Source organism: Dryobates pubescens, chromosome 39, assembly GCF_014839835.1.
Source record: "Dryobates pubescens isolate bDryPub1 chromosome 39, bDryPub1.pri, whole genome shotgun sequence".
NCBI classification, from domain to species: domain Eukaryota; kingdom Metazoa; phylum Chordata; class Aves; order Piciformes; family Picidae; genus Dryobates; species Dryobates pubescens.
This window is the reverse complement of record NC_071650.1, coordinates 712,413-727,891: the sequence shown is the minus strand read 5'-3', so window position 1 is coordinate 727,891 and position 15,479 is coordinate 712,413. Positions and strand designations below refer to the sequence as shown.

Genomic DNA, 15,479 nt, shown 5'->3' with positions numbered 1-15,479 from the left:
GATCATCCAATGCAAGCCCCTGTCAGAGCAGGGTCACCCAGGGTAGTCCACACAGGAATGCATCCAAGTGGGTTTGGAAAGTCTTCAGAGAAGGAGACTCCACAACCTCTCTGGGCAGCCTGCTCCAGGCCTCCAGCAGCCTCACACCAAAGAAGTTTATCCTCATGTTGAGGTGGAACCTTCGATGTTCAAGTTTGTATCCCCTGTTCCTGTCCCCTTCACTTGACCCCCAGCCCTCAGATATTGATAGACATTGATCAGATCCCCTCTCAGCCTGCTCTTCTCCAGACTAAACAGCCCCAGGGCTCTCAGTCTCTCTTCACAGGGGAGATGCTCAAGTCCCCTAATCAGCCTCATGGCGCTCTGCTGGACTCTCTCCAGCAGGTCTCTGTCTCTCTTGAACTGGGGAGCCCAGAACTGGACACAGCATTCCAGGTGTGGTCTCAGCAGGGTGGAGTAGAGGGGAAGGAGAACCTCCCTAGCCCTGCTGGCCACACTTTTCTTCCTGCACCCCAGGATCCCATTGGCCCATGCAGAACTTGCTGCCCACCAGCACTCCAAGATCTTTCTCCATGGAGCTGCTTTCCAGCAGGGCAGCCTCTAACCTGTCCTGGTGCCTGCTGTTACTCTTCCCCCCACACAGGACTTGTGCTTATTGAACCTCAGGAGGTTTGTCTTCACCCAGCTCTCAGCCTGTCCAGATCTCTCTGGATGGCAGCACAGCCTGACAGGTGTGAGTTTTATATCATCAGCAGACTTGCTGAGGCTACACTCAATTCCCTCACCCAGGTCATGAATGTGTGGCAAATCTGACCTCAGTCTCTGTGAGGACTGCTGAGGTTTCCTATCCCACTTGCAAACACGATGGAGTTTTCCCAGAAATGCTTTAAAATTCCATTCTGAGTGGAAAAACCTCAAGCATTCCCATCAGGTATTCCTGAAACACCAAGCTGTTAGTCAGTGCCTAGCATCTAGCACCTCAGAACAAGGAAATTCTCTCTACATCAATGTTTTAACCCAGATGCCTCTGTTAGCAAGTTTGCCTAAAGAGCAGTGCTGCTAACAGCCTGAACTGAATTCTCAGCAGGCATAGAAGGTTTCCCAACCTGCCTCTCAGCTATGCAGCAGCTCTCTGTCTTGTCACAACACGAATCCCTTTTGGGTGAAAGCTGCTGAGCTGCAGGTTCAAATCATCTTGCTAGGTCCTAATGCAATTTGTTAGAAGTTGGCCTTGGGAAACTTTCTGACACTTGCCTACAGATGCTCTTCGCTGGATGTTCACTGAACAGTGATGTCTGAGAGGCTGAGCTCTTCACCTCCACAATCCTGATGAATTATGGCATGTCTTACAGGCTGTGCCACAGCACTTCTCTGCAGCTCAGGTTTTACATCAGCAATCCACAGCTTGCAGCACTGCTGCACTGTGGATAACGCTGTCCCAGGAGTGCTTTTGTGAGGTTAAACCCACAAACACAACTCACAGCATCACAGAATGGGCTGGCTTGGAAGGGACCTCCAAAGCTCATCCAGTCCAACCCCCTCTGCAGTCAGCAGGGACATCCTCCACTAGATCAGGTTGCCCAGAGCCCTGTTCAGCCTCATCTTGCATATCTCCAGGGATGGGGCCTCAACCACCTCCTACAGGAGGAGCTACAGGAAGGCTGGGGAGGGACCGTTCAGAAGGGCCTGTGGGGATAGGATGAGGGGCAGTGATCTGAAGTGGAGCAGGGCAGATTGAGGTTGGCCCTCAGGAGGAAGTTGTGCACAAGGAGAGTGGTGAAACACTGGCACAGGCTGCCCTGCTCCTGCTGGCCACTGCTTTGGTCCAGGCTGGGATGCTGGTGGCCTCCTTGGCCACCTGGGCACACTGCTAGCTCATGTTCAGCCAACTGTCCACCAGCAATCCCCAGATCCTTTTCCACCAGGCTGCTTTCCAGCCACACTGCCCCAAGCCTTGAGTGTTCATGGGGTTGTTGTGACCCAAGTGCAGGACCTGGCACTTGGCCTTGTTAAACCTCATCCCTTGGACCTCAGCCCATGGATTGAACCTCTCCAGATCTCCCTGCAGACCCTTCCTACCTTTGAGCAGATCAAGCCTGCTGCTGAGTTTAGTGTCATCTGCAAACTTGCTGGTGCTGCCCTGGATCCCCTCATCCCATTCATTAAAAAAGAGGTGAAACAGAACTGGGACTACAGAACTGGTTACACCTTGTTGCCTCTGTCATTTAAGGTTGCTGCCTCCTTGTAGAAGCCTGAAGTGGGTGCTCAGGATGTTTGGGGTTTGATCTGGGAAGTGTGACCACTGGAGAATGAGGTGGCTGAAAGTCCCAGAGATCAGGGACTAGATGCCAAGGACTGGGCTGCCCAGCTCCTTAGGTGACAGCGACCTGCTTGAAACTGCATCTTAAAGCTTCTGGCTCTGGCATGAGCTTCTGCCCCCAGCCAAGATGTTAGATAACTGCAGTGAGTGACACATAAAGCATTTGCTATCTTTTGTTTTCATCTGGCCCATGAAGTTCACCTCTCATGGAGACATCTGTTTTAAACTTTAGCATTATTCCTTCCACAAGAGTTGAAGAAATAAAAACTCCTTCAAGACAACGACACTGGAATGAAATAAGAGACAATGAACCAAACCCTGTGGCTGAGGCTTCAGGTGTGTGAGGAGAGCTCCAGTCCACAGCAGAATGAACTCATGGGAGATTCCTGTTTATTTTCATAGAAAATGAAATGGATGCAAATTCATTGCTGGCTACAGACTGGATCTCAGTGACAGTTTGTCCCAGGGGCATTGAAAAGTGTTTGAAATCGTTCATCAGTTAATTATTCAGCACAGGAGAACACGTGAAGGAACTCTATCACTGAAAATGACTGCAATGGTTTATGCTGATGGGGTAACTCCAGGTCTGCTCTGAAGGAGGGGAAGACTCTGTACCTGCACATCTCTAACCAGAAGGCAGTACACATCTACTACAGCTGATCACAGAGGCAGGGGCTGGAAGGAACCTCCAGAGATCATCCAGCCCAACCTCCTTGCCAGAGCAGGGTCACCCAAGGCAGGGCACACAGGAACACAGACAGGTGGATCTGGAAAGTCTCCATAGAAGGAGACTCCACAACCTCTCTGGGCAGCCTGCTCCATCCTCCAGCAGCCTCACACTGACAAAGTTTTCCCTTCTCTTCCCTCCTGTGGCACCTCCTCTGCTCCAGCTTGCCCCCAGTGCCCCTTGTGCTGTCCTTGGACATGCCTGAGCAGAGCCTGGCTCCATCCTCCCCACACTGCCCTGCACATCTTGATCACCAGCAATGAGGGCAGCCCTCAGGCTCCTCTGCTCCCAGCCCCAGAGCTCCCTCAGCCTGGCCTCACAGGGAGATGCTCCACAGCAGCTCTGGGGCTCTGTGATGGACTCTCTGCAGCAGTTCCCTGAGGTCCTTCTTGACCTGAGGGGCCTGGAACCGGACACAATATTCCAGATGTGACCTCACCAGGGCAGAGTAGAGGGGGAGGAGAACCTCTCTTGATCTGCTAGCCAGGATGTGAGCCTGTGCTCACATCAGTCCATGTTCTGTCCAAATGCTGCCAAAGCATGCAGGGTTTGGCTCCAGCTGCGGCAGGGGGAGCAGGAGCAGCCAGCCGGAGGTGAATGGGATTGCCACAGCTGGCCGTGAAACACCAGCAGGGACACACAGGTGTGCAGAGCCAGGCCCTCACTCAGCGCAGTTTGCACGGCCTGAACTCATCCCCGTGGCCATGGCATGAACCTTTTGTGCCTGGCACACTGACACAGGCCTCATGGTGGGGCTGGAAGGCAAAGCTGTGCTGTTTTCACCAGGCTCTCTCTCCGCTTGTGGACACAAATGCCGTCCTGCTTTCCCAGAACACGCTCTAGGTGCAACCCCCTACAAACAGAACACGGTGTTGTACAGGCCAAGTATTGATTCAGACAAAGAGGGCTTTTTAAACACCATTAATTCTTACCAATTCCAGTCGTTATTGATTCTGCATCAATGTCATTAGCCTTTTTCTTTGCCACTTCAGCTAGTGCCAATTCGCCCTTATCTAGCGCAAGGTAGTGGATGTCCTTTGGAAATAAAAGAGGGGAAAAAAGGGGGGGGGGGAAAGATTAATCTAAAATGAATCTCACAGGAGTAACAAAGGGGATTTGGACAGAAAGAGGTTCTTTTATTATTTAGATCACAAACACAGATGGAACTGATGAACCTGCCATTACATTTTAATTCCCTCCCAATGCAAATGTATTATCTTGCTCGTGCTGTTGAATGCAGCAGCGAATGAACACTGACCCATCCTGCACTGATAAAAGCCAGGCTATTGACTCAGTGCTGGCAAGAAACCAGGCCCTCTGCTTTTCAGGTAACTTCTCTGCCTCCAACATGAGTTGAAAGAGGGTTGGTAGGAGGTGGCTCTGGGTAAGCCTGGTCTGAAGAACTGGCACTCTCACAGTATCACAGTATCACTAAAGTTGGAAGAGACCTCGAGGATCATCGAGTCCAAGCTGTCACCACAGACCTCATGCTTAGACCATGGCACCAAGTGCCATGTCCAATCCCCTCTTGAACACCTCCAGGGATAGTGAATCCACCACCTCCCTGGGCAGCACATTCCAATGACGAACGACTCGCTCGGTGAAGAACTTTCTCCTCACCTCGAGTCTAAATCTCCCCTGGCGCAGCTTGAGACTGTGTCCTCTTGTTCTGGTGCTGGTTGCCTGGGAGAAGAGACCAACCTCTTCCTGGCTACAACCACCTTTCAGGTAGTTGTAGAGGTCAATGAGGTCACCCCTGAGCCTCCTCTTCTCCAAGCTAAACAACCCCAGCTCCCTCAGCCTCTCCTCACAGGGCTGTGCTCCAGACCCCTCCCCAGCCTTGTTGCCCTTCTCTGGACACTTTCCAGCAGCTCAATGTCCTTCTTAAACTGAGGGGCCCAGAACTGGACACAGGACTCAGGGTGTGGCCTAACCAATGCAGAGTACAGGGGCACAATGACTTCCCTGCTCTTGCTGGCCACACTCTTCCTAATGCAGGCCAGGATGCCATTGGCCTTCTTGGCCACCTGGGCACACTGCTGGCTCATGTTTAGGCGGCTGTCAATCAGCACCCCCAGGTCCCTCTCTGTTTGGGAGCTCTCAGCCACTCTGACCCCAGACTGTAGCTCTGCATGGGGTTGCTGTGGCCAAAGTGCAGCCCCTGGCACTTGGACTTGTTGAATGCCATCCTGTTGGTCTCTGCCCATCTGTCCAGCTGGTCATGGTCCCTCTGCAGAGCCTTTCTACCCTCTAACTGACCAACATCTGCTCCTAACTTGGTGTCATCTGCAAATTTGCTGATGACTGACTCAATCCCCTCATCCAGATCATCAATGAAGACAGTCCCTACTTGAAGTGTGTTAAGGTTCCTTCTTAGTACCTGAGTTTTGGGGTAAAGCTCTTTTGGGACCACTTTTTGTTTGGAGGTTGTCATGTTACACTTACTGAGTAAAGTGATGGAGGTCCTTATTGTGCTGAAATTGGAGGCAGGCAGAGCAGTGATGGTTTTGCCAGCCACACAGGTGACATGGCTCCTGAGCCACTCTTAGACCACAGAGGGCTTTCCAGAGACGATGTTGCCTTGTGTGCAGAGTTGCCAGTACTCCAGATCTGGTCGTTGAGCAGCAAAAGGCTGCACCAGGGACATGCCATTACATGCTGAATTGCATGGCTCTCTGTTAGGTGTTAACCTTTGAGGTGAAAACCACCTGTACTACATACAGCACAATTTGTGGGAGAATCTCTTCCTGCTGACAAATTACAGTCTCACTTGGTTTTGGCCCCTGAAGTAAAGTTTCATCCTTGACCATTAACTAAGAGACAATTAACCCTGTTCTCTTCTGGTGTTGTGGCCACAAGCTGCTGTGTGCAGGAACTTAGACATATGAGGTGAGGGTAAGCCAAGGACAGTTGGCACAGGCTCTTCTTCCCACTTCTTTGCTGAAGATGCCATTTGGCATCCAAAGATTTAACTCATTGCTGGATACTGCTCTGCTCTCCAGCTGAATGCAGGAATTCAAAGGGGGAAAGGAGCACTTGCTGGCAACATAGCCCTCTGCAGACCACCACCCTGCATTCTCACTAATGCAGGAGATCTTACAGTCCCAGAGTGGTAGGGGTGGGAAGAGACCTCCAGAGATCAACCAGTCCAACCACCCTGCTAGAGGAGGGTCATGCAGAAGAGATTGCACAGAACAGCATCTCTGTGGGTTTTGAATGACTCCACAGATGGAGACCTCTCTGGGCAGCCTGCTCCAGGGCTCTGCCACCTTCACAGTAATGAAGTTCCTCCTCATGTTTAGATGGAGCTTCCTGTGCTCAACTTTGTGCCCATTGCCTCTCATCCTGTCACTGGGCATCACTGAGGAAAGCCTGGCTCCATCCTCCTGAGTGTTTACAAGCGGTGATGAGATCCTCACTCTTCTCCAGGCTAAAAAGCCCCAAGTCCCTCAGCCTTTCTTCATACATTAGAATCACAGAATGGTTTGGGTTGGAAGGCACCTCAAAGAACATCTAGAAAACTAGAAAACAACTAAAAGAGGAAGAAGGAACTCCTGATTACAGGGTGCCTCCCAGAAGGACAGAAAGAAACAATTAAATGAGCTGAATATTCATGCCAGGGTATTTTTTCCACACCATTACCTAAGGAGAGTTCAGCAGCCCAGAGATCACAGCCCCCTCAAAACCCACGGTGACAATAAAAACAATCCCCAGCTGCCTATCAGAAGTTTGCTGAAAGGACTGCATTTTATCATTGAACAGTTTGATTACTTTTTGCCTACTTCCTTTTTTCCCCCCCCTCCTCTTTGTGACTCACAGAGCCGGCCCTCGGTGAGCAGGAGTCCTTTGGAGCACTGATGTGCATTTGTCTATGGGATATTTCTGGGCAGAATTCCAACCTTTCCTTCCACAGACGCCCTTTCCTCATCAGTGTCTCTCCTAAGATCTGACAGTTTGATTAAAGTGCCTTTTCCTTGCATGCTTTCCCTACCTTTGGTAGGTGGATGTGCCTTTTGAATTCTCAGCAGCTGAGAGCCCGAGTGCACTACAAAAGGCTTTCAGGCTAACAACCCTTCTGCTGCTTGATCTTTTCTGCCACAGATTGGATCAGCTGCTGCCCAATCAAAGCAGCTGTTGTTCGTGCCAGGATGGCTTGTGCAGGTTGATCTCTTTGTTGAACTTTGTAGGAGATGGCAATAATTGCCAGGCTGAGCTCTGTGGTGAGGGGAGAGCTCGGGGCGCGGCACAGCAGCGGGCGGGCGTCTCGCTATGGCATCATCCCGGTGAGGCCAGAGCTGCAGGGACAGCTTTTAAGCCACCTTTTTTTCCCCCTTTCATTTCCCCCCCTTCTTTTTCATTTCTATAAAAGAAATTAGCCCTCAGACAGCATTCCCTCAAGCTGCTTTGCAATCTCAAAACAAACAGCAGGAACGCTGCTGAACCCTGTTGGCTGGAAGGGATGCTCAGGATGAATTCCAGAGTCACACAGAACCACAGAATGGTCTGGCTTGCAAGGGACCTCCAAAGGTCATCCAGTACAAACCCCTTCTGCCCAGAGCCCTGTCCAGCCTCATCTTGAATATCTCCAGGGATGGGTCCACAACCACTTCCCTGGGCAACCTGTTCCAGTGTTCCACCATCCTCATGGTAAAGAACTTCTTCCTTTGGAGATTGGACGTGGCACTTGGTGCCATGGTCTAGTCGTGAGGTCTGTCGAGACAGGTTGGACTTGATGATCCTTGGGGTCTCTTCCAACCTTAGTTATACTGTGATACTGTGAAAAGCAGTCTGATGAGGTGGGAAATGGAGAGTAAGTGTCAAGAGAGGAAAGGGAAAACAAAGAAGAGCAGGGAAAGACAGAGTGTGAACAGTGAAACTGCTCTTGAAGGAAGCTGGAGAATCTCTCTTGAGAAGGGGACATGTAAGCACATGTGGAGCCAGGTACTGACAGTCCCTCCCTCCTGTCAGCAGCTTTGCATCCATCTCTAGGCCAGAGAGTGGTGTTCTCTGCCCTGGGACAGAGCATGCTCCCTCAGTCCTGCTGTCAGGATGGAAAGAAACAGAGATCACGTAGGAAATGCTCTCTCAGCCACAGGGTTCCTGTGATGCCAGCCCAAAGGCTGGGCCATTTGTTCTGCCAGAAGGGCTGAAATGACCCGGGGAGAACTCCCCATCTGCAGGAGAATCCCTGGCAGAAAGCTGCCACCTGCCTCAGCCACCTCACAGCCCGAACCTCAGCGGCGGCTGCAGCATGGCTTCGCTGTGCCGTGTGCGTTGCGGCAGCCCCGCTCGGGAAGAGGAGAGAAGGAAAGAGATGAGCTACAAGGAGGGGAGACTGAGAAGAGTAAACATAAAGCATGTAATGAATTTCCTAAAAGTCTGACATTTCCATCACATTCCTTTGATGCACACTTGGAAAAGTTTATCGCCGCGTTCACATCTCTCTAATGAGATGGAACAAGGCAGATGATTAGAGCCGGGGAAAAAAACATCAAAGGCCTCACACAACTTTTTATATAATTAGAAGGGAATTTTCATAACCCATGAAAGCAGGGTTTTAATTGTGTCATTTAACATACAATTTAAATATCAAGATGGAACTAGCAGGGCAAGTGACTTAATGGGATAAATGATATTAACATCCAGTGTCAAAGCTTAATTTAAACAACAGAATGTCTTCATTATGCAAAAGAGCCAAGCCAAGGAATCCTTCAAAGGGCTTTTTTTCTTCTTCTTCTTCTTCTGCTGTTTTTTCTTTTAACAACCAGCCCCTTTCCTATTGTTTCTTTGAAAACAATGAAATCAGCTGTGGAGCAGCAACATGCTGAGAGAGACTAGGGAAGCAGGATTGCCTTTGTCCACCTGACCTCCCTGTGACATTGTGGTGCAAGATCTCATAAAACAAGAGCCTCCTGCAGAGCTCACACAGAGGACCTTTTAAGAGCTGGTTAATTTTACTTTTGTGGCTAATTAAATGGGAGGGGGCAGAGAGTGCAGGGAATGTAAAAACCCTGGTGCTGATGCTTTGTTGTTTTAAAAGTACCTGCAGAAGCGTTCATAATTTGTCACTTTGCACAAAGCCCCAAGAGACAAACTCGGAGCATTCAGGATCCCCAGGACGTGGCCAGCTCTTGTGGCCGGCACTCAGCAGTTGCACTTCTTAAAGGAAGGGATTAGAAAGGTATAAGCTTATTAAGAGTGAAAGATGACATTCACTCACATCAGGGCAGAGGAGGAAGGGGAAAGTTCAAAAACTCACACAGTAATTCCTGGAAAATAAAGAGCAGCCTTTAGGCCATGACTCTAAAGACGCTCGGTTCCTGCTGAGGAGTTTCGGGATGGCAAAGGGCAAAGCAGGTAGAACAGTTCTGCCTGCAGCATGTGTCTCAGGCTGCAAAAGACAGGGATCCCTTTTAATGCGCACAAAAGCTGGCAGCCAACATCCTGGCAGCAGCCTCTGCCTTCAGCAAGGACTCACCATGAACAGGTCCCGAGCACCTATGTCCACAGCCAGCAGAAAAGCTTTTTCAAACCTCTGGTACCTGCAAGAAACAGGAAACGTGTCACCTGCTGAGCACAGCCCCTGGCAGCTGCACCAGATATCAGCAGTGGGCAGATGAAGCCCTTCAACTCTCATCCAAAGTGATGCCAAAGCTTTACAGGGGAAGGGTTAGCTTTACAGGGTTAGCTTTACGGGAGAGAGGGTTCTCAAACATTGGAATGGCCTACCCAGGGCAGTGCTGCAGTCACCATCCCTGGGGGTGTTCCAGCAGCCTGTGGAGCTGGTGCTTAGGGATGTGGTTTGGTGGTGACCCTGCAGTGCTAGGTGGAGGGTTGGACTGGAGATCTTTGATGTTTTCTGTGATTTTGTGAAGCTTTGTAGGCCCCTACTCAGACTGCAGACCTGTGAGCTGGAACAGTGACAACCCTTAACTTTATTGTTTAAAACTTCAGCAAGTGTCACCTTCAGTTCTGAGTCCCATCAGATCTAGCTGCACCTGGAGGGAGCTGAAGTGAAGGGCATCAGCCACAACAGAGATGAAAGCCAGCCTCAATAAATTGTTGGCAGGAACCACAAAATCCCCTACAGAAAAGACCAATCCCACATCTCACCAGACTTCAGAGCTCCTTGTAGAAGTTTGCATTGAGTTTTGTCTTCACAGACCCCTCAGTACAGCTCTCTGAAGGTGACAACCCAGGTCAGTCATGCTAGGCAGTCATGAATCCCCATGGGCTGGAGCAGACACAGGGTGACACTGCTTTGCCTCCTCACTGCCTCAGCCCAGCATCAGCACAGACTCCTGAGAGTTTTCTGAGGACCAGAGAAGCACAGAATGGTTTGGGCTGGAAAAGCCCTTCAAGCTCATCCAGTCCAACCATTCCCTAGCTTTGCCAAGGCTGGGGCTGAACTGTGGCCCTCAGCACCACATCTCTGCCTCTTTCAAATACCTTCAGGGATGGGCACTCAACCACCTCCCTGGGCAGCCTCTGCCAGGCTCTGAGAACCTTTCAGGGAAGAAGTTTCCGAATCTGTGTCAATGAGGTAAAACAAGGGGGGAAAGAGCAACACTCCCAAGCAAAAACTTCTTCTCACTGTGCTCTAGAAGGTGTCACCTGAGTACAGAATCACAGGATCCATCAGTTTGGAAGGGACATTTTCTTGTACTGTACATTTAAAGCTGTTTAAAGATACCTACAAAGATGGACTTGGTGATTATCTTTGGAGGGGCAAAATGACAAAATGAGGAGAGACCTTATGGCTCTCTCCAACTCCTTAAAGGAGGTTGGAGCCAGGTGGGGGTTGGTCTCTTCACATAGGAACAAGTGACAGGAGGAGGGGAAATGGCCTCCAGTTGCCCCATGGGAGGTTTAGGTTGGAGATGAGAAGAAACTTTCTGACTGAAAGACTCTCAAAGCCTGGCACAGGCTGCCCAGGGAGGTGGCTGAATGCCCATCCCCAGAGGTGTTTCAAAGCGGCAGAGATGTGGTGCTGAGGGCCATGCTTTAGCCCCAGCCTTGGCAGAGCTAGACAATGGTTGGACTGGAGGACCTTGAAGGGCTTTTCCAGCTGAAGTGATGCTATGTTTCTCTGAAAATAGCCTTGGTTTATTTCAGTTGCCAGGTAAAAGCTGGGTTCCATACAGAATGATTTCTGCATTGTTTCCCTTACTGATAACCTTTCCCCCTTTTCACCTTTTCACCAATTTCAACACAGGATCAGTTGCAGATGCTTGAAGTTTGGGAGCAAAGTAGATGACTTCTCTGCCCCAAAGGGGCCAAGCAGCACTGTGGTTTGTTACTGTTAGAAATCCATAGTCTGTGTTTGCCCAGCAGATGCTGTCACGCAGCACCCTATGGATGCCAGGGCTTAGACAGCTCTGTACCTTGAGACTACCTTAGGAAGCAGTGGTCAGTGCTGCATCCCTTCCTCAGGCCAGTGTGAACAAGAAGAACCACAGAAATCCTCCTTCCCCATGTGGGCGAAGGAGTCCCAGTACTCTACTGGGATTCCTGTTTCTGACCCCAGCCTAAATGTTTTATGCCCCACTCCTGCTACAGCCTTGCTGCTCTCTTCTCTTCTCCCTCACACTTGGAATGATTCAGCAGACTGTGAGGGAGAGCCGTGGAGGACTCTTCCTCAAGCAATCCCATTGGTGACAGAGAGGCATCACAGGTCAGCTTCAGCAGGAAGGGAAATGCTCTCTTTGGGTGAGGTTCCTAAGAGCTGGAGCGGGGAGTCCTCTCCTCCCCACAGCTCATCTCGCTGCAGTGTCTTCCAAGCACTCATTTGCAGCCCTCCTGGCAGAAGCAGTTTAAGGAGGTTAACCTCCTGGTCACTGGGGAGCAGGCAGAGCACCACTGCTTTGTCATGCACAGCTGGCTGAAGCTTTTCCACAGGCTTCCCATCAAAGGTTTTCCACCAAAATATCTCAGGCTGTGATGCTGATTCTGAAGCGGTGCTTTAATTAAGGCCAGTAGGCAGATGTTAAAATAGGTGTCTCTGGAATAGCTATCACTGATCTCTTCCTCTCCTCAATTCTGCATTAAAAATACTTTCTTAGTATGTTAAGAGGAAAGACTGGAAACCAACCAGCACCCAAAGTGCTAACTCTGCAGATGATTTGAGTGACATTTGCTTTAGCCAAGGCACAACCGCCTGCGACAGGAAAATGTGACGTGACATTTTTGTGTGACTGACCTGCAGAACACAACCCTGGCCTCAAAGCTGTCATTTCTTTGCTGTTTCACAAAGATTGCAATTTCATTTTATCCCCACCCCCTCTAATGAACTTTCAGACTTCAGTGTCATTATGGCCCCTGTTCACAAAACTGTGAAGTTAGCTCATTAGTTTCAGAACTATAGCGGGGAAGGGGGGGCAAAAAAGGAGGCTGAAAAAGGATTCTCCAAGAAATGCTCTTCACATACCAAGAGAGCTGGAAATAATCACAGCTAGGTCACTGGGATTTCTGTAAAAGAAGGGGGAGGTTTCAAACAAGAGTGACAAGTCTGCATTACTCAGGCAAGCAGATCAAATCACTTAAGAATGTCCAGGTTCGTTCAAAGCAGCTCTGCCTTGTGACTCTCTTTGGTGTGGAAGTTGTGTTGCTTTTGTTCTACAAGAACAATGAGAGAGGGCTCTGTACAGCATGAGGCCAGGCTCAAGCTAACAATTGTCTGTGTTAGCAGCGTGATTTGTGGTGGGAAGACCTCCTGCTACTGCTAGCAGAGTCCACTCACAGCTCATCGGCTACACACAATCCAAACACCACCACAAACCACCCAAAACCCCGAAGCCCAACGCCCTCCCTTCTGTTTTGCCACCATTACAAGGTGCAATATTTGCTTTCTAAAATAGCATCTAGGGGGTACTGCCCTTGAAGGTCTTCCCACTCCTCCTTCACTTTGTCACTCCCTGTGTGCTTCACACTGACTCCAGCAATCAAGCCTTAATATGGCTCTTGGAAAAGAGAGATAAGGAAATCTGCCTGTAAACCATGAAGCTCAGCCACTTGTTTGGTCCCAGTGATAGCCAACAGAAATATGACCTTCAGGATTAAAAGTCCCAAACTGCAATTAATTCTAGAGGACAGACAGGAAAAAGAATTTCCCTGCAAGCTCTTCAGCATCCACAATGGCAAGTTCAGATTCTCCTGGGATAAAAGAAACCTGTTCCTACATGCAGCTGTCCCAGGTATCCTACAAGCATTGCAGAAGATGGTTCTTGGCACTGCTGCTGTATGGACATGGAAACAACGGGGAAACGTCAGTGACATGGCAAAGGTCATGCAGGTCAGAAGTGGGCAAGGCAGAGAAGAATCCAGCCTTGCCTTCTGTGGTGGAGAGGAAGGCCTGCTGCCTGCTTCCCTTTTGAGAATGTGACCTGACTGCCAAGATGTCAGGAAAGCATTTTAACTCCAGCACTGTTAACTCCAGAGAGGCTGCTCTGAATGCTGTGGCCAGCTCTGGGGTCCCTACTTCAAGAGGGACAGAGAACTACTGGAGACAGTCCAACAGAGAGCTACAAAGATGACTGGGGGACTAGAACATCTCTGCTATGAAGAAAGACTGAGAGCCCTGGGGCTGTTTAGTCTGGAGAGGAGAAGGCTGAGAGGGGATCTGATCAATGTCTACCAATGTCTACCATGGCTTGGTGCCATGGTTTAGTTGGTTAGATGGTGTTGGATGATAGGTTGGACTCGATGATCTCAAAGGCCTTTTCCAACCTGGTTAATTCTATTCTATTCTATTCTATTCTATTCTATTCTATTCTATTCTATTCTATTCTATTCTATTCTATTCTATTCTATTCTATTCTAATTCCATTCCATTCCATTCCATTCCATTCCATTCCATTCCATTCCATTCATCTGAGGGATGAGTGTCAGGATTAAGGTGGTGCCCAGTGACAGGACAAGGCACAACAGCTACAAGCTGGAACCCAGGAGGTTCCACCTGAACATGAGGAGAAACTTCTTTGGTGTGAGGGTGCTGGAGGCCTGGAGCAGGCTGCCCAGAGAGGTTGTGGAGTCTCCTTCTCTGGGGACTTTCAAAATCCTTCTGGATGTGTTCCTGTGTGACCTGCCTGGGGTGACCCTGCTTGAGCCAGGGGGGTTGGGCTGGACCATCTCTGGAGGTCCCTTCCAGCCCCTAACATTCTGTGATTCTATTCTTGCCACCGGCATGAACAAAAAGAATCAAGTGCCCAGAGTTTGCTCCTGCTGGATGTTCAGAAGTAAGGTGATTATAAGCAGCCTGCAGAGAAGGAAGGGACAAGAAGTGTCCTCAGTTTCCAGGAGAGGCTCTACACATCTAGCAAAGGGCTGAATTTTGTCACCTGTATTCCACACCACCTCAACTGCAGGTAGTCACTTAAAGCTAGACAGATGGTTTTCAGGCTGAAATTGGTCAGCTGGAGCAGTATTTACCCATCAGATTTACAAAGTCTCATCAGAAGTCCAGGAAACAGAAAAAAAGGAAAAAAAAAAATCATGTGGAGGGAGGAGGAGGAGGAGGAAGAGGAGGAGGTGGGAAGGGAAGGAGCTCATGCAAGCAAGAGAGAAATCCAGAGCAGGAAAGACGGGAACATTTCTTTAGGGACCAGTTACAACCAACAAGCCTTCTTAGACATGCCCATCAACCATGTAAGCATATTCCTTGTGCTGGGCTGATAAAGGGGGGGGTTGCAGCAGCTTCTTTTTTTTCCCTGCCCTCCCCCCCTTCTCTTCACTAAGGGCAATGAACAATCCGCGGGGGAAGCGCTGTGGCACAAACAATCTTTCTAAGGCAGTCGTTTCAGTGAAAGGAATTTCCAAGTCCTCCTCATCTCCCAGGCCAATCAAGGGTGATATGCATTCCAAAAAGTTGACTGTGCAATATGCAACTGAGCAAACAGAATAGGGTGGTGGTGGTGGTGGTGGTGATGGGAAAATAATGAATATTGCAAAGCATTTCCATGTCATCAAACCAGAGCGGAATGAAGTTTTAATTGTTCGGCATTCCGTGGTGCATATGCAGATTTCAAAGCATCCAGCATATCAGTCAAGTGTTGACTTACATCAGGCAATTGTATTTAGGCAGACAAAAAAAAAAACACAAACCAGATGAGGGGAAAAAAATGTGTTCCAGCAGCAGGCTGCAGCTCCTCCAGGTTTTACGGCGGGCTTCACAGGCTTCGCTTTTAATTCAGTTATTTAATTTAATATTTCAATTTAATAGCTCATTCTTTCAGCCCATTTCTAGGCAGCTTGCCCATTTCTTAAGCACAATCATAATCATTATTCATAAAAGAAGCTGCTCCCCACAAGTTCTCGTATCAGTGATTTTTGGAGCAGAGACGGTGCTTTTCCAGGCCTTTTTCAGGGCTTTTCTTTCCTTCCCCCTCCCTCCCCCCCCCAAACGTTGCTATAATCTGAAATGTTTTCCTTTCTACA

The 15,479-nt window shown here is 49.4% G+C and overlaps 1 protein-coding gene across 2 annotated transcripts in view; it reads right to left on the bottom strand.

Moving 5' to 3' along the window:
* The window catches only part of WDPCP (WD repeat containing planar cell polarity effector), a 114,827-nt gene that overhangs the window by 42,793 nt on the left and 56,555 nt on the right, over positions 1 to 15,479 (bottom strand). For both annotated transcript variants that reach the window (XM_054177264.1, XM_054177265.1), the window contains exons 11-12: positions 9,526 to 9,589; positions 3,980 to 4,082 (exon numbers count right to left, since the gene is read on the bottom strand). In XM_054177264.1, coding sequence (XP_054033239.1) covers positions 3,980 to 4,082; positions 9,526 to 9,589 — 167 coding nt within the window. The remainder of the gene's footprint in view (positions 1 to 3,979; positions 4,083 to 9,525; positions 9,590 to 15,479) is intronic.